Source organism: Strix uralensis, chromosome 17, assembly GCF_047716275.1.
Source record: "Strix uralensis isolate ZFMK-TIS-50842 chromosome 17, bStrUra1, whole genome shotgun sequence".
Taxonomy (NCBI): Eukaryota; Metazoa; Chordata; class Aves; order Strigiformes; family Strigidae; genus Strix; species Strix uralensis.
Window position 1 is genome coordinate 10,676,331 of NC_133988.1, and position 19,224 is coordinate 10,695,554.

General features: G+C 40.2%; 1 protein-coding gene across 2 annotated transcripts in view; it reads left to right on the forward strand.

Annotated features, from left to right (window-relative positions):
• GALNT9 (polypeptide N-acetylgalactosaminyltransferase 9) overlaps window positions 1-19,224 on the forward strand; it is a 155,709-nt gene that overhangs the window by 41,309 nt on the left and 95,176 nt on the right. For both annotated transcript variants that reach the window (XM_074887399.1, XM_074887400.1), the window contains exons 3-4: window positions 13,239-13,405; window positions 15,531-15,705. In XM_074887399.1, coding sequence (XP_074743500.1) covers window positions 13,239-13,405; window positions 15,531-15,705 — 342 coding nt within the window. The remainder of the gene's footprint in view (window positions 1-13,238; window positions 13,406-15,530; window positions 15,706-19,224) is intronic.

The following is a 19,224-nucleotide window of genomic DNA, read 5'->3' on the forward strand; positions in this document are numbered from 1 at the left end:
GTTGTATTGCTTCTAAACCTTCTGCTGTGGGCTCAGAAACAAACCTAGCTGGATGCAACTCCAAAGGAGGTCCAGGGACAGTTGTTTCCCATGCAGTCTGTGCACTCTTTCCCCTAAATTTTTACCAAACCAACTGGCTGTATTAAGAAATCATTGTGCAATTTTGGCCTGCATCCTCTTGGCCACAAGAAATCCTGCAGCAGCTGAATGTTCCCACCTGGAGACTTCTCTTGAAATATGGTGCAAGCCCTGAGGAGCAGGAGCTCCAGGCCTGTGCCCTGTTGCCTCCTTTGTAAAGCCAGCACCAGGCTGATCACTGTGGTGTATTTCTTGGCCATCCAGACACATTTGAGTAACCCCTGTGAAGCAGGCATCATGCAGTATGTATTACTAAGCCTCAGAACTCCAAGGTGGTGAAAAACCACTCTCTGCGTATAGCAGAAGGAGATCAGGCCATAAAATGTGGTGTAAAATCAGATACATGATCTCTGTGGTTCTTGACAATTCTGTGCATTGAGAAGAATAGTCTTGTGAACACTGGGAAAACTCAACCAGGAAATTTCTTTTTTCACACAAAACTTGTGATGGAACTTTTAACTACCTGAAGTATTGTAAAGGCAGGGTCACTGGGGAAATGCATGGCATGCACTGTTTTTCTAGTATTTTTTTCATTCAGTGTGCAAGTAAATGTTCTGTCTTAGAAAGATGACTAGCTTAAGTCTATAATTAATGAATATTTGAAGCAAAGTTACTCTTTGCAAGAAACTTGGTATGGGCTGCAATTTCTTAAATTAAGAATCCTTTGTACATTATTGTGACCACCTCTTGTGTATAGATTGGCATATACATGAAAATACCACTTGGAAAATACCCAGAATCAGTGTTTCTTATGTCCCCTCTCCAGAAACTAAGCTGGAAGGCCCTTGCTCAGCAGAAGGTTAACAGTAGTGACAGAAGAAGAGGCAACGTTATTCTCTATTTTCTGTAGAGAATTATGATGTAGCTGATATATTGTGTAGGGATCACTTAAGCAATGACAAGAAGTCATTCAATGGAGAACAGCAGAGCTGGCTACCCAGCACAAATAAACATCTCTCCTTATATGTCTGAATTGAACAGAGAAAATGAGGACAATTGTCATGCAGACACCAGGCAAAATCCAAATCCCCTTGGTCTAAAAAGTGCACCTACAATTTGTGGTGGTGGTGGTGTGGCAGGATTTATCAGTGAGGCATTAGGCAGCTTTAAATTACAGGAGACTTCACCTCTGTATTGCTTATGCACAAAGCTCCCTGTTTCTCAGCTTCTAGAAATGAAGCCCTCTGGAGTTGCATCTTACCTGTGTGAGATGCCTTCAGGTTGTCAAATAGTTCCTTAATTAGTTTATTTTCTTCTTTGCTCCAAGGGATGAGTATATTATTTATTCTACGCTCCCAGACTTTAGTTAGTCTGCATTTATGTATTTTGTCTTCAGAATGACCTAGCATTGGGCTAGCCTCTAGGGTAGTATGAAACACACCTCTCTGGCAGAGACAGTAGCTCAGACTTGACTAATGGTAGAATATTAATAGCAGCAATAATAATTAAAACAGTGCACTAAAATACCCTTGGGTGACGTTGCTAAGTTAGCCCATATCCCTAAAATTCCAGAGCAAAGGCATAAATTTTAGTTATTTCCATCCACAAAGTGAACAGTTGTCTCATTCAGCAACTAGAGTAAGCTTTCATCCTCTCTGTGGATGTTTCATTAGGACACAGTTCTCCCAGAGGGTCATGGTGCAGTTTACATTAAACTCAAGATAAAAATGACATTGAAGTTTTGCTCCTGTATTTTCTTCACTGCCTGAAAACAAATGCATGACCTACAGCTAGTTGGTTGGCTTATTGCCTTGGTGTGATTAACCCATGTGTACCCAGGAGACAGGGAATTTGTGTTCTGTTTGCTCATAGAAGAGCACTCAACTCCTTTGCCTGACAGATCTGGGAATCTCTGGAAGCAGCGGGGGGAAAGTTTCTCTAAGTACAGATTTGAGCAAATAGTCTGGATGGAACAGCTTGAATGTGTCTGTCTATAGATGAGGGATGAAGAAGGGCATGGTTGTGAACGCAGCCTCAGTCTGCTGGGCAGACGGTTAATGGGAATAATCTGTTCCCTCAGTGCAGAGCACTCACTTCTAGGTTTCTTTCTGATGGCAAATTAATTTCAATCTGCAAACACTGAGGATGTGGCTTCAAAATGTCTATGGTCTATGGGCAAATAGGAGAAAACACTGGACAACATAGACTGAAAAAGGAAATCAGTTCTCAGCAGGGAGGTTTGGGCAGGAGCAGTGCATGGATGTTGAAGTGCTACAATGGCCATATCTTCTAAGAGTCAGGAAGAGACTAGCATGTGTCCTTGGCCCACTCAAATTCACAATCATACTTAAGTATGTTGCTTGGTCTAGGATGTGTGCCTAATTTCTGTCAACCTGAGTGAAGAGTAAGCATATGCTGACCTGTTTTTCTGAATTAGGATAAGAGCTCATAAATATAAAAAAACCCCATACGTTGAAGTGTTTTGCTGCTATGAAGTGTGTGCCCTAGCTATTAGCTTTGTGCTAGACAGTAAATGTGGCTGGGTTTTTAAAAAATGTTTTTATTTCTAAATGTAACCAAAATTAAATTAAAATGCAAGAGTTTTCTGAAGTGCTCAAAATAATTAGAAGGTAAGAAACTGTTGTTAACATTTAACTTCTAGATGCATGAAATTGTTGAATACTGTGCTGTTCACCTCTAGCTAGCCTTTAATTTAAACAAAAGCTATAAAAGTGCAATTAGGCTCCAGTCCAATGAAGCACTTAAATATGTTCCTAGTTTTAAGTGTATGAGTAACCCCAGTGAAGTTAAGACATGCTTAACTCCTTTACTTGAATAGGACATTTCATAAAGTAGTTATAATAGACAAAGAACAATCCTGCAAGTATCAATGGGAAAGATGTAAAGAGGAGTAAAGTCCCGTCTGCACTTCAGGATCTGACCGCTCTTAGGTTTTCACCAAGCTGTTTTTGCCCAGTGATTTATCCTGCAGAGTCCTGATCTAAAGCGCACTGAGATCTTCGGGTGTGCTCCATCGTCTGTTGCTCAAAAGACTGTTTGTCAGGCAGTTTCCTACCCCTGTCTACCGAGGGAAATACATAAGGTACATGCACCTTCATTTGTCCTCTCTGCTTGACTCGGAGACATGCCTTTTTATAAACATGCTGCTACTACCACCAGGCTCTCCGCTCAATCCCGTATAAAGCATCTAAACATCAGGGATTTAATACTCCCATTTTCAGTGCTAAATCAATGTTCTTTATGCATTTGTTCTTGGAACGCTGCTCTATTTGAACCATAATTCTTCTCACGTACCATAAACTTGGTCTGTTTTCACTCTGCTAGAAATTGATCATTTTAAAGCAAGAGGAAAAACCCTGTGACTACAGTTTAAACGTTTCAAGGCCATTGCTGGTTAGTCAAATCAGCTTCTGCATCACCTCAGCACACCAAGTGCTGTGATTACCGGCGACGCGTTACCTTCCTGGGCTACAACCAGCCTTGCAACTGCTGGGACAAGGCAAAATGAACAGCTTCTCACTATGGTTTTGGCAGGCAGTGGTTTACTCATTTTATGACTGACCTCCCATTTGGTTGTTTACTCCTCCAACCAACCTGTATTTGTACATAGATAGAAAGAAACATTCTGCTGTATAACTGGATTTGACCAGAGATTAAAGCTGGTCTCCTGTGAAATATACTGGAGCCCATTAAAGAAAGGATTGTTTGCCAAACATTGTTGTGTGTCCTCCCAAGAACATAAAAAACATTGTTAGCTGAAGTAATAGTGGAAAATGATTGCATTCCTCTACCCTCCTCCTTACCACCACACTGCAACGTGACAGCCAACCTGTAATGAAATCCGTGAAGAGCTCTGCAGCAGTTACCTTGAAAACTTTTTTATTGCCCTACATTTCTAGATAACACTGTGATACTCAGCCTCTGTCCAGCACCAGCAGCACCAGCTGAGGGATTGAGATCCTAAAAATTAAACAAAAGTACCTTGAATTTTTAATATTAAATACTTGCAGTAAATTTTTTAATAGTCAGGAATAACTGTCTGTATTTACATATTATTATCTGAATAACAAATAGCTTCAAGGGTACAGCAAAGTGTTCTGTGCAAATGGAAAATGGTGAGTTTGCTCTTATACATTATTTATTGAAAATTGTTCCTTTGATTTCATCCACTCCACTGTTTTTACCTTATGCCTGGAATGGACTTGGAGTGCAATGGGAGAGACATTTCAGAGAAGGTGGTATCTTAAGATATGTAGTCAACTTTTGGATATCTGGGCTGTTATTTTCTCACTCCCTGCAGACATGCTGGGATTAATTTTTCCATTGCCATAAATATCCTTTTTGGGGATCTTGATGCATCACTTTGAGTAGAAGAGTACTGCTTAATGGGAAATCTAGAAATCGCTGTTGGAAATGCAGCTGAATAGCTGACTTCACATTGCTAGCTGGAGAGTAATGACCCTTGGTGGCAGGAACAAGAAGTGGTGCCACAGGGTAGCAGCCAATTTTGTGAATGCACCCTAGAAAACATTTTCTGGCTTCTTGAATGGCTCTTTGTGAACCTTCCCTATTTGAAATATGAGGTCTTGGTTTTGGCAAAGCACTGAGGTGAGAGTATGTTCTCTCTCCTTCACAGACAGCATAGTTCCCAGAAATAAGTTTCAGAAAGTTGCAAAAAACATAGTGTTTTCTGAATATATTTTGCTGGCAAGAACTTCAAATCAAAGCACTGCTATTGTGAATTGGCAAAATGCCTATAGTTTTGCCTTTATTTAGTATCACTTCATTGGTTTCACTGATGTTTACATTTCACTTAACTTCAAGTTCAAACAGCTCTCCAATTGCAAAGCAGAATTTTGCAAGACTATCTTTATGTTTATTTTTCTAAGACAACTCTTGTCTACTTTTTCCTTCTAAAGGATGCAAGCCAAAAATCCAATTGGAACAGGGACCAGGATCCTTCAGAAATCTTGAGAATCACTTGACAAATCTAAATAAGCCATTAGTGTTTAATCACCTAAAATTAGGCAGAATAATGTCACTTGGAATTTAGTTGGGCTCTTCCTTAAACTTAAGTGCAGCACCATTAAAAATAAAGTCACATGGGGGATACATTTTCCTTGGGGATTTTTGAAAAGCATTTGAAAGCAGATTTCAGCTTCTCCATTAATTTCCAATCAGCCTAATGCTTTGTGATGCAGCATGCATACAGCCACAGGCAGATCTGAATGGGCACACTAGGGGATAGAGTGGAAATTTCTTACAGATGGTATTTCAAAACATATTAGTGACTCAAGTTAAGTTACCAAAAAAAGGCAAATACTTTTTACTACAGAAGGATCTGAGCATGATCTTTTAGCCATTTTTCATGTTAATAAAGGGACTTGTTTTAAAAGTGATTGGAACTAGTTTTAACATTTTTATATGTATAAATCAATATGAGTATTAGACATGGTGGCATGTTTCTGGTATTGTTTGCCTGAGGAAAGTCAGAAATAGCTCATTGAAATATAAGGCCTCTTATTTATGTGTGTGGCAGCTACATTTAAAGAGTCTAATAATCCTAAATGTAAGGGTTAATATTCTTTACAAGTGGGGCCATCTTCATGCTGCATGTGTTAACTGTGCATATATATTGTGCTATCAGTCACTGATTGGCAGTTCTCAGGGCTTTCTACCATACACATGAAGTAATTTGTCATAGAGAAGGGAGGAATTAAGCCAAATAGAGCAGCAAGTGTGTTAAAAACCAAGATACAAATGTGTGTTGGGGTTTTTTTGTGCAGAGAAATTAGTCCAGTTGTACTGACCTGGAATTTAAAAAGAAAGGCAAAAGGATAAAAATTAATGTCTGATTCTCAGGAAACACTTGTCTCATGTTTATTATTGCAATTTCATGGGGAGTTTTAACCTACCCCTGGAACTGCCTGTGTCCCAGCTTGAAAGGTCTCTCTCCTTCATGGAAGTGTTACAGGACACAAATCCCTGTAAATTTGGTCTAGGAGATAGGACAGAGAAGAGAGAGTTCTAAGGTATAAAAGACATTTATTTTTAAAAGGCTGCTGCTATTCTTCGTTCTGCAAATCCTACAGGCACAAAGTCCAATTGTTCAGCCTGGGAATGTGGGAAATTCCCAGGACCAGATGTGTGCTGGTAAACTCATGGTGTATTGCAATCATTTGTTTCTGGTTGATATTAAAGGACACTTTTCCTTGATACAGGAAGAGTTTGAGATTAGCACCGAAAAAAGGATTTGGCCTGATTTCTTTCTGATGAATGTGGGTGCTTTATTTCTTTGACTTTTGGATGCAAAATAAGGAAAAATGTGTCAAGGAGATGTGAAAAAAAGCTGCTGGGAATTCCCACAGTATGGAGTAGATTTAAGAGCTCAATTTATATAATCATGAAAATGACCATCAACATCACTGTGTATGAGAAAAGCTGGAGGACAGACTATTTTAGTTGACTTCCCCTTACTCCCCTTTAATATGAAGCACTGAAACATTGTGAGAGGAGGAACAGACACAGTTTGTACTCGGGAACAGTTGAGGACATGTCTTTATTTTAATTAACTTCTTCAGGGATAACTGCCGAGGACATGCTGCATGGAGGGTGGCCAAGGGAGCAACTGAAGTCAGGTACAAGTTATTCAGGGAAGCTGACCATTTACAGACTGTAAAGTCCTGACAGATGAGTGTTTTAAATAATGCGTACTATGAAGATGATCTCTCAAGCAATAGAGAGGGCAGTCATTTCTTTGGCATTACATTTAGTTCTTGCAAAACTGTCATTTAGTATGTTCTTTCAAGAAGAATCAGGCAGTAGAGCTCAATATTGGCCTTTGTTGCTTTGACAAATACTCTCTTTGCTGAGGACCCAAAAACTGGATGAATTCAGGAAGTCAGCATTAATGCTGAATGTCCAAATACTGCCAGGAGTGTTGTAGTACTTGCAGAGGTGGAGGGAAAACTATCCCAATTTCTTTAGCTGTCACTCAGGGCAGGAAATTCACCCACCAAATCCTTTGTTTATCAGTGTTGATGCTTTTTTGGAGCTGCCTAGACTACCAAGCTCGCAGCACCAACCAGGATTGCACTGTATCTTGTATCTGTGCTACCCCAAATAAATTCAGGAAAAGGGAGGTAGTGTTGATTTTTATTCTGTATGATAAATCAAATTGGAGGCTGTTCCATAAAGCAACACAGACTGTGGAGAAATAGCCATGGTAAAAAGGTATCTTCTGGTATCACCAGATTTTCTAGGCTTCTTCTGAAAACAACTGTTGCTTCTCTTTTTACCTTAGTTGTAAATATAATGTGTTGCTTCTCTCATGATTCTTAGTGAATGCTGTCCTTGAGCTGCAAAACAGAAGGAGAAAGTAAGAGCAAGTCTTGAACTCAAAAATTTAACTGGTTTTTGGTTTGGTTTTTCTTTTTTAGATAGGGCAGAAAAATCCATCCTTAACAGAAGGAGAATGTTATGTCGTAATACAGTTAACACCTTCTATTGAGAAGGAGAATTAATTAGGAAGGAGTTGGAGCCCTCTGCCTGACAGATTCATGATCTGTGAAGTTAATCAGTTTTGTAGCTCGTCATTGCTTTTGCCATGGACTGGTCAGCAGTTGAATCCCATGCTGGGGAAGGAGATATTTGCAGCTGGTCACATTTTCACTGTTGTGCCGATGCAGAACAAGAATGTAATGCTAGTTTATTTCTGCATCTGAAATTTACTATTACGTCTAGCGCTAGCTGCAAAGCCTCGGTGGTTTTCTGGAGAAAGAAATCAGGCATTGAACTAACCACTAAATGTAGTGATTTAGCTGTTGTAAATCTTCTGTGCCTACAGAAGTCACAGCAGCATTTAGGTAGCAAAAGGTAACCATGTATGTAAGATTACTCTGAGCCTTTGATTTAACTGGGTTCAAAACACACATTGACCTGGTGATTAAAAGTAGTATTTGTTAGCATTAACGAGCAAGGATTCAATAATCTTTTTAATATTTATCTTTGTCCTTTCATTGATCATGTACCCAATGAAGTGCCCGTTGCACCTCTTTCCCCTACTGTGGCTATAAAACATGAACACAGATTGTTTTGCAGCTTTCAAGGTATGGAGCATGTTGGAGGTTCTTTGTGCTAGAACTGCAGAGGAGGCTTCTACATGCCCAGAAATTTCATCAAGTTTGTGAAGGAGAGAAACCCAGTCATATCCATCCCAGTGGTTCATTGGAAAAACATATCTTGTATTAAATACTTTAAAGATTCATGAAGCAGCTTTAATTTTGTTTGCATTTCTTCCTGAAGGGTAAAGCTGTCAGAAATCTCTAAATGCATTGCCTAATCCATTTCCAAACTTTATTAAGGTCTTCAAGCAAAACTCATTTTTGGAGTTTAGCAAGTATGCAGACAGGAGAAGAAGGCAGGATTCTTCTTTCCCTCGTAATGCACTGAACTACCTGCATGGCTGTAGTGTCAGACCTTCACAAAAAATAGTACAACTCAAATGGGCCAGTTCTGTAAGACCAGCTCAGTAAGACCTGCTCTGATAAATAGAGGACTTCCCATGTTTCCATTGGATCAGATACAAGTAGATTAAATACAGCTCTCAGGGAATGAAGGTTCAGACAAAAGAAAATTTCCCCTCTCTTTATTGTCTACGAGTTCACAGGACTGTCATGAGCAGGCTCATATGCAGTGGAGAAGTTTTTGTTTTCTCATTGTCCCAGTTTCTAATTGCTGACTTTTGTGTTCATACATGTTTGGTTTTTTTTCCCACGGTTCTGGTCTGCCAGCTGAAGAGCCTTTCCTGTTTTCTTATGCCTGCACAGACAGTGGTCACAATTGGGCTCCCAGGTCTGGCTGGGAAATATTCATTTAAGGAACCGGTTCAATGCGAGGGAAAGAATGAGTGAAAATCATCTTTAGAGTAGGGAAAAATGATCTGATATCAAGCTCTCTGTCACGTACAAAAGAAATACCTCTGGGTTGCCAGCCAAGCTCTGCAGTAGCCAACACAGAGCAAGGACACGCAAAGACTCTTCCCAAGACAACAGCAGGATGCCTCAGGTTTGATTCTTGGCATGTTGCACAAAGGCGCCTGAAGGGCTGTTTCACATATTAGGTCTAATCCATCCTCAGCTGGTCCATGGAAATGATTAGCCATGGCATCCTCAGTCTTTGCTTGGGAGCACTAGTGCTAAATGCATCCAGGAGTGTGTTTCTCTGTAGCATACCTATCTGCCCTGGAGAGAGGTGCTGCTTCTCATGCCGACCTGAAGTCCTTTGCTGGTTGTACACTATGAGACCTGATAACAGTTCATAATACTAATTTAGAATCACACTAATATTAAATGTGAGCTATGCCTGGCCAGCTTAGACCATCATTAGCTACCACAGAGGTCAAATGTATGCTCTAAGTTCCTCCCAAACTCAGTAGTGTTAGACAGATGTTAATGAGGCCAAGATTTGGCTATCAATTACTGTAATTGTCCTCCATCACCTGATTGCCACAGTTCATAATGTGATCAGACCTAGTGCAGAGAAGTGGAGACCATGGTGGTACCCAGCTCCCTTCCCTGGCAGAGTGCTGGGTGTAGTGCTGGTGCTGTGGGCTCCCTGAGCAGGGCAGCCAAGCCTCTGCTGCCTGAGAAGGGCAGCCTTAAACACTCCAGCGATTTACTGCACGCTATCAAGTCTGCCAGAAATGGGTAATTTCTTCATTTCTTAGCAAAGTCCTTTGGTGGTCAGATTGAAGCATATAAAGGTGTGCCTTGCTAGGACACCTTCCTACAGTTTGGTGTCTTCACTTTCTGGTTACTTTTCTTCTCAGAATAAAAAATAGCAGTGACTAGTCTCATGTTAAGCTCCTCCATCGTTAGCTCATAGATTTCTTGCCTGATGCTTTCCTTCTGTTTCCAGTCTGCTGCTCCAACCATTTTCTGAGAGGATGCCCTATGCTTTATTGAAAGTCAATAAGCTTGTTATAGCCTTACTTTTCCTGGGACTTCTCTGGAATCACCTCTCTCCTGCTGCCATGCTCCAGGGCCAGAATCAAGGGCTGCACCAAGGAGGACTTCACATGTCCTCCTGATGCTCTGACTTTTTCAACCTTTCATACAGGCACAAGTGACCGTTGTCCATTGCAATGTGCTCAGTCTGCTGTCAGCACCTTGCCAAGAACGTTGTAAGGTGACAGTGGGCATGGTTGTGCTTTGATGGTAGAGCATCCTTGCGTGTGACTTGCTAATGTCACTATTTGGCTTAGAGTGTCAATTGCTGGTTAGAGTTTCTTGGAATGAAGGAAGTATTAACTGTAAATTGCTGTGACTGGTATCTAATTACAGAATACATTGGGAAGCACCTGGGCGACAATCCAGCAAAGCACTTAAGCACCCACTGATTTTTAAGGAAAGGCCCCTTGATTGGGATTGCTCGTGTTCTCAGACATCATCAGTGTTTGTTAGTGGACCAGTACTTTCTCCTGACTACCTCAGCACATCCATCTCATTTTCTGAAGTGACTTAAGGAGTTGGGAGTTCAAGGTTGACTGGAAGTCTGCAAGAAATAAACTCTTAAATCACTGTTGTACTTTGAAAAGTCTACTCAGCTGGACAGCTTCTTTTGCTGTTCTTCATCTTTGCTGTAATAAATAAAATTATGACAGCTTTTAAGCCACTGCTAAATTCTGAGGTTTGCCTTTGCCCTTCTAGATGTTCCTGTTGCAGTGAGGGGACCCAAGATATTCTAATATTGGAATGGTTGGAGCGCTCTTTCCAAATGCAGACATATACAGTTTTTCAACTATGTCCTGCTAACAGCAAAAAGAGAAAACTGGCAGAAGGAAGGTTGCAGTGAGAAGTGATAGGAATGACTTAACCCTGGTGGGATAACAAATTCAAGACAGCCTTTTATCTAAAGCAGTCCATGATGCCCCATAATGTAAGTAATCATTGAGAACTATGGTATGAAAAGTCTTGTGAACTGGTGAGAGTCACACTGAGGATAATAATGCCTTGATTTAATATGATGAAGAACAAATAAAAGTGGAGGTTTATGGTTTAGGTGTGCTGGTTTTAAAGCTTGAATTAGAAATGCCGATTTTCTAAGAATATAAGTGGGAGGATGGAGGAATTGCGCTGGGGATTATTTCTACTCAGCCTTTCAGTCTGAACAGAAACCCAGGTGTTTCAGTCCACTTACCAATAAAACAAACACTTTTTACACCAGAAAAGTTCACCAAAATTTCTTGATCAGAAGCTAAAGGAAGTCCAGCCTAATCCACTGAGATCTTTTACTATTTCAGTGGTTTCCTGTCTTTTTATAGGCAAAATACTTTGGTCCTTCCCCACATGCCTCTCTGCTTCTGACATTTATGTTCATCCTACCTTTCCTTTGATTGCTTGTCCCTCTACATGGCAAGTGCTGCTTTGACTGCCCTCTCATTCTCACTGCACTTCCTTCTCTTTCTCCTCCTCTGCCACAGCCTCCTTGCGTTGGCTACCTAGTTTCTTTGCTTCCCTTCTTTCACGCTAGCTCTGAGTGCTGATGCAGGACCCCACTAGGATGCATGGCCTGGGGTGGGCTCCCTCCTCTTCCTCACTTCCACCAGCAATGCACCCACTCCTTGGGTACCAGTCTGATTTACTGAGATGCAATTTGCTCTGTCCTGCTGATACAAGTGAGGCTCTGAAGCAAACTGCTGTCAGATCAAAGATGTCCCTCATCAAGGGAAATTTTGCAAGGTCCATGTTTTTAGCTGATGGCTCTTTCCTGTTAGTGAAGTATTCCTGATGGACTTCTTTGATATGTTGGTGTGGTCAAGAGGAAAATCAAGTCAAATAGAAATTCAGAAAGGAGGCTGTGTAAGAGAATTCACACCTCCTGTAAATCTCATCTTTATTCCAGGTTTGGTTTTAGATTGTGTAAGAATATTGCTTAGACAGAAGTTTTACACAGTGGCCCTCTGCATGGTACAGGCCACCAGCAAGCTGCTAGTAAGTAGCTATGGTAACATTGTAATCAATGACAAGTACTCAGGTCTCTGAGAAAATAGTGCTGGGATGAGTAGGAATTACGAATAATTGCACTTTAGTAGAATTCATAACTGATTTCCAGAGGTTACCCAACAGTCAAGCATTTGTTGCCCTCCCCATCCCCATGACTGCTGACAGTGGGGAAAAAAAAGGGACTGTTATGTCAAAGTAATGAGCAAAGAGGTCAGAAAGTTTGATAAGAGCAGGAAAAGTCATTTCCTGTGATATCATTAGCAGTATTTTAGAGAGCAGGTTCAGTAATTGCTATGGTAATTCTGAATGACTTTTGACTGTGAGAACACGTAGGTAATTTTTTAAAGTTAGCATCTTTGCTAGTGAGAGAGAATTCCACTAAATAAGGCAGCATGGTATTACAGAGGGGCATGGGCTGGGGACTTGGGAAGCAGAGGCTCTGCTCTGTGCTGTGTGACTTATCCAGGCCTCAGTTTTTCTTCTCAAAATGATCTAAGGCAACATACATGCATCAGGGAGCAAGCACAAAAGGAAGTTGTGAATTTAAGGATGTAGCTGCCTACCAGGGTGATGTTTCAGATGGAGCAGAGCTGTTTTGCAAATATTTCAGTGAGTGCATGCTCATACAACAAACGTCATGTATTTGATATTACTGCACAAACTGCAAAATCAGAAAGGGTGGCAAGTGCTCTTTGTGTGGGCAAATGCAGAAGTTGCTCGAGTGGATCCTGGTTTTAGAAGTATGAGATCTAATTATGAGCTAACAGCAGACCTTGTGATGGTTCCCCTGGGAGCACAGACAGGCAATAGTATTGTGGGCCTTTTCCAGGTTGCTTTTGAGCAAAGTCATTGATATTCCTTTGGTCTTCAAGAGATGCTTTTAACTTTATAGAGAATGAAAGCTGCTACAAGTCTTAGTGCATGCAGATACACTTTGGTTTTCACTGAGTTGATGGAAAGTTTGCTGCTCCTAGCTATGTTGCTTCTTTTCAGCTTTTACCACACCTTTGGGGTTAGAAAGAACCAAGCCTGCATGTCCCTGTATGCTGGACAGCAAGGAGGAGAGGACACTCTTTGGTGTATTTTACCTCCCAGTGGCTGCTTGGGTTTTAATTCTTTCTTTCTTCTCTCCAGGTGCAAACAGATGACCTATCCAGATGACCTGCCCCAGATCTCTGTGGTCTTTATATTTGTAAACGAGGCACTCTCAGTCATCCTGCGCTCTGTGCACAGCGTTGTGAATCACACCCCATCACACTTGCTCAAGGAGATCATTCTGGTGGATGACAACAGTGACAATGGTGAACATACGTAACTTTTCCTCTAAGTACTGTATCCTGTGTGGTTAATGGACGTGAAATGTAAATCAAAGGGAGTTTGGTCACTACTAGCTGAAATTATTTTTTTTAAATGTTGGGATGAAACAGCATTGAGTCATTCTGCATTTAAACAGCTGGGGGAGGAAGGTCATACATGCAACCACTGATTTATAGCTAATAAGCTAGATCATAAGTTGGTGTAAATTAACGCACCTCTCTATTGAAGTCAGTAGAATTTACAAGAGTTTGTGTTTGTTGATGTGAGGGTTGATTGAGCCACTTGCACAAAGCAGTGAGTAATATTAGCTATTTGTATAACAAATAAACATTATGTAGGTAAACCCTGCTGATTATATTGAAATCCTCACAGGATGAATGACATTTGTATAGGCAGTCTTAATACAGAAATGACACTTTTCTCCAAATTTTCACATCCAGAGGAATATTGTTATTAATAGACTAAAAGTTTAAATTCTGCTTCCAAGGAAAAGTGGGGCTACAGATTCTCCTTAAAGATAGTTTCTACTTTTTTACATGGCGACACACTTGGCTTCTTCATGATTCAACAGGTATTGATAATATCAGATTGAGTCCATCTTCTTTTTTTTTTTTTTTTTTTGAGGTAGGAAATAAATTAGACTATGAGAATGAAACAGAATGGGCACAAAGCACATGCAACTTTCAGGTCATCTGGTTCATTAATGTAAAAATAGCACTTCTGTTACAGCAATCAAAACTCAAAATATTGGTGAGGATATAGGGTGCTGTTGATCAACATCTTTCACAGGACAGTTGGGTTTGAAGAACTTTCAGGATACAGTTGACTAGCAGTGAATGTTGTGGTTTAGGTTGTTATACGTTAGACTTCTAGAACTGTTGCATCTTCTCAAACCGTATTTGTTAAAATAAATCTCAAGTTTAACATTTCCTCCACAGATCAACAGCTTTAAATCTTTCAGTTTTAAGTTGCTGTTCCTCTTTGAGGTCCCTGAAGAGAAAGGAGAGTTGAGAGAACAAATCACTAAAACAAAAATAAGTTCTAAAACCTATAGATTTAAGAAACCTTTTGTCCAATTCTGCTTTCTGTTATGGCAGTGTAACCTATGGAGTAATTATAGGAGATTGCAGTGCTTGAGTCAATGCAATACAGAGAAGAATTGGACTCATTGTTTCTCAGTGAACTCTTATATGGCTTTTCTCTGTCATCCTTGTAGATAACTGGAGATTTATCAGGTCTTTGATTCCAATGATAATGATTCTACTGTGTAATATAGATCAGAAGAATGAGGCTTCTAATGTCCTGGAAGCTTCTACTAGTTTTCCTAATAAATATATTTGAGTAAGAGCCTCATTATGAATAAGTTGCAGTGTAAAGGAATTACCAAACTAGGCTGGTTTAAAAAAATAGAGAGACTATTTTGGTAATTTGCCTGTTTATAAGCCTATTGAAATGAAGCTGAATAAAGGAGTGAATGAGTTCTGCTCCATCTGTGGTGGAATGCCTGAAAATGAACAAAAGAGAAAAAGTCTATTTGAAATCTTCAATATCCTTTTAGTTCAACAGGGAAGAAGCCTGGTATTGAGGATTCTTAATTATATTTAAGGGAAACCCCTTAAAATTAAGGGAAATTAATTGTGAGCTGAATTAGGTCTTGACCCAAAATTCATTGAGGTTATTTTTCACACTCTTACTGGACAGCATAAATCAGAAAAAAAAAAAGTCATGACACTCCCATGTTACGCTGCTGTAAGGTCAGAATTGCTCCTTCAGAGACCAGCTGTAACCTAATGCAAATCATCAAAGAATTAGAATAATAATTATTTAAAAATACTTAGACAAACTACCTCTTCAAAACAATACTCAAATCCATCAGGCTATATTAAACCTGTGCAAGTCTCTGATGCGTAGAGAATTTCTCTGAGCTGATACACCTGAAGTGGTCCACGCCAAAAGTGCGGTACTTGGTTTGTGTCTGTGAGACTGACTAAGGGTTTAGGAATATTTGAGGATTTCTTTCCATTTCTGTTGCAGAATAAATCAAAGTAAAACAAAACGTTACAGGGCTTTTCTCATTCTGAGTATTTGTGTGGTTTTTTTGTCCTGCAGTTGAGCTAAAATTTAATCTGGACCAGTATGTCAATAAAAGATACCCAGGTCTGGTGAAAATAGTGCGCAATAACAAACGAGAAGGACTGATTCGAGCCAGAATCCAAGGCTGGAAAGCAGCAACCTCTCCTGTCGTTGGGTTCTTTGATGCTCACGTTGAGTTCAACATTGGCTGGTAAGTTGTTGGCTGTTCCCACACTGTGCCCTATGTCTCAAAACCCGTGAAACAGATTTGCTCAACAACAGGGAAACTGAAAAACTGTAGGGATGAGACGGCTGTAGGCTGGTGTTACCACATTAGCAATTACTTTTGAATAATATTCTTGATTATTGCAACAATGCCGACAATCTTCTGCAATGGCTGCAGATCCATAAAAAAGCTGTTGTGCCTGCTATAGTACAGCTCAGTGGAGGGAGAAGTAATTTAAACCACAATGAATATGAAACCTCCAAAGCAGTTAAATGGGGAGACACCATTAAGGAGACTGGGCTGGAGGCAGATGCGTGCTTTCAAGTGCTTTTTTTAATCTCCTTGTCATTTTCTATCATTTCTCCTTAGAAACTTGAATACCAATCTGATTTCCTCATAAATTTTCCTGCATTTGCATTTGAGGGAAACACTGAATGATTTCCTTCATTTTTAATGGGGCTTGAAATTAGCACGCCTTTCCTCATCCCCTTTGTTTTGCAAGGGAGCAGTACTGACTGGCAAGCACAGTTTTGGGCTTAATGGGCCAGATCTGCACTTGGAGTAAATCTTTGTAGCACCACTTAGTGGCCAATGTTTGGCATTACTAGAAGTCGGGATTGAAGGAACTGATATGTACAGTCAGCGGAAAAAGGGCTGCTGGGACCTTCAGTATGTAAAATGTGTGTTTTCCAAAGATAGGCTGGTATTTGATAATGATGATGCAGGGTTATGGTGGAGCTGATTATGCTCTGCAGTTCTGGGAGATATCCCCAAATTAAAACTAAAAATAGCTGTACTTACAACCAGAGAGAAACTTAATTGCAAAGGAGTGGAGTGTTTAGTTTTATATGTTCATGAATATCTTTATAAAATGGAAGATGCAGTAAAGTAAGTCTTGTAGTGGACCTGGTTTATGTTCACCCTGTTTTCTTCCCCAGGACTATGAAAGACTATAATAGCAGTTGTAGTAATTTTCTAGAAGCTTAAGAGCTGGTTTAATTAATTTATTTACTTTTAAAGCAACTAGATCTCTCAAATCATTGCAAATGTTCATGTAGGGTCATATCAGCTACAGGAGAGAAGCGGGCACTGGGGAGAGCATGCTCTGGGTGCTCCCAGTGCTTGTCCTGCCCAAGCTGCAGTTTTCTGAGCTTTGTGGAGAATTTTATTATCACTTCTATAAAGGACATTGAGATCTTACTGAAGTACCCAGAGGAGCTAGGCAATGGTGTCAGTAAGCAGGAAAGGGTTTTGTGGTTGCTTTTGAGTTTGCTTGGGTTTATTTTTTAACCTTACCGCTTTGCATTAATGTCAGAAAGGGTTGAAATCAGCATAGCAAGAACCTAGACTACTCAGTAAATGAGAGTGTGTGTATATCCGAGATAAAAAGTGTTTATGTTTACTGCATCCTCCCTGGTGTACTCTCCTTTCAACAAGTGTGCTTAAGTCTCAGTAATACTGCTGAGCCAGTCTGCAGCTGCTTTGAGACCACTTGGCTTCTGGAGTAGCTGTAGAGGATGAATGAGAACAGCAAATGTGCACAGGAGCATCACGTACCCCTTTGTTTCAGAGCCGCACGTGGAGGCTCAGAGCGTTCCCTTCTGGTGTTTCTCCTGTTGTTTCCCTCAACCTTTGGGGCTGCTGACAGCCATCTCAAACCTTATTCTACCTGTTTCCTCCTACTTTTAATTCTGTCCACCTGTGCACATGCAGTTGCCTGTCATCTCAATTTTCATCTCATCTTCTTTTACTAGGAGGGACTGGAAGTCCTTCCATCTGGACTGCTTTATTTTTTCCCACCAGGTTAGCATTACCCCTACTCCATAACCATATAAACTTGATAGTCATGTGGGAGTATCTTGTTAAAGTACTGCTATTTTACTCTCCTACTAAGTCTCATCTTGCATGAATATTTCCCCCCATTTTCAATGTATATTCATGTATTCAGAGGCCACATGGATTGCTCCCACTCAAAGCTGTCTATGGATTATTTGCGAGGCAATTAAAAAGAAGCCAATTCCTTTACCACGGAAAAGAGCATTAGCTTTCTGTTTGGTTTGTGTTCCATCTAAAAGTCAAGTACCTGCAGTGCAATTTTAGTCTTCCAATCTATGGCTGCTTTACCTGCCTAATCAGTTGGCAGATTAATTCATAAAGAATCAGAGAAGGACTTCATCACTTTCTCATGAAATATGCAGGACTCTGACAACAAAAAAACTTTTCTTTAAACAGTAGTTGCCCCATTTATGGGTGAGCTTTTGCCTTATATTGCACTACAGCATTTTACAGGCTCTCACAGCATTACTCTCCAGGGACACTTCTTCTAAACTAAAATACAATCTGGTAGGATATAAAAAAAATACTCTACAACCTGGCAGGTCAAATTAACTATTGAATTATTTATTTTGCTGTGCTTAATTGCTGCTTTTTGCTTCTCAGGTGTTGAAATGTATTAGCGCAGAGCAGAGATTTTCTACTGACCTGTTCCCCTTAAGGCTTTTGATAGTGTGAGCCAATACTGCTGCTGTGAGAGCAAAAGTGGAGAGGACTAGCTGAAATGGAGGCAATTACTATTAATTCTCAAATGGAATTTTAAATTAAAATTACACGATAATGTATGTGTACAGTTCATAATGCAAAATTCTACCTGTCCTGCAGTAGAACCTTGTCTGGTTTTAATGGTTACTTAATGTCAATAGGAGTCAGCATCTAGAGTCAGCAACACAGCAGACGCAATAGGTATGAAAATCTCTTGTACATTCCTCTCTGAGGGCATATTTAAGCTTGTGCAGTTGTTTTCCCTTCAGTCCTCCAAAGATTTCAGCATTCCTGCTCTGACTTTTGTATTAGGTCCGCGCACTGTGCGTTAAGCAATACATGGTAACACTGAGTACACACCATTGTATTCTGGCTGTTAATTTTGTTGCATGAGATGTAGAGTATTACATAGACTCCTGTCTTTGAGCGATGGGAAAGAATAACTAACAAGGAGAAGGGAACTTCACTACATTATATCTGGGATCAGGAAAGAGAGATAGCAGAGATGAGGTGTTAATTCTCTGGGTGAGAAAAAGGACACATTGAGTGAAGGAGAGCAGAAATCTGTAAGGGAAAGGCAGAGACCACAATAGATTAGCAGCCATAAAGAGGGTGCTAGGAGCCATAAAAGAAGACATAATGATAGAGTATTATACTTGCATTCTATCTTAGGAATTGCTTTTGCTCCTATCACAGAGGTAGTATCAGAGCACTGAATGGAGTTATGCAGTACTGTAGTAATTAAAATTCTGCCAGACAAAGGAGTATCAATAAGGAAACAGTGGAGTAAGAGGATTTAATCAAACTATTTCAGTATACCAGAGAGACAGAGGCAGCCTGACATGGAAAAGAGGACCTGTAATATAAGCCCAGTATCCATCAGATTGTGCCACACACATCCCATCATTATGGATTATCCCTGAAGTTGGCAGTGTTTTAAAAAATATAGAAAACTGGTATTTTAAT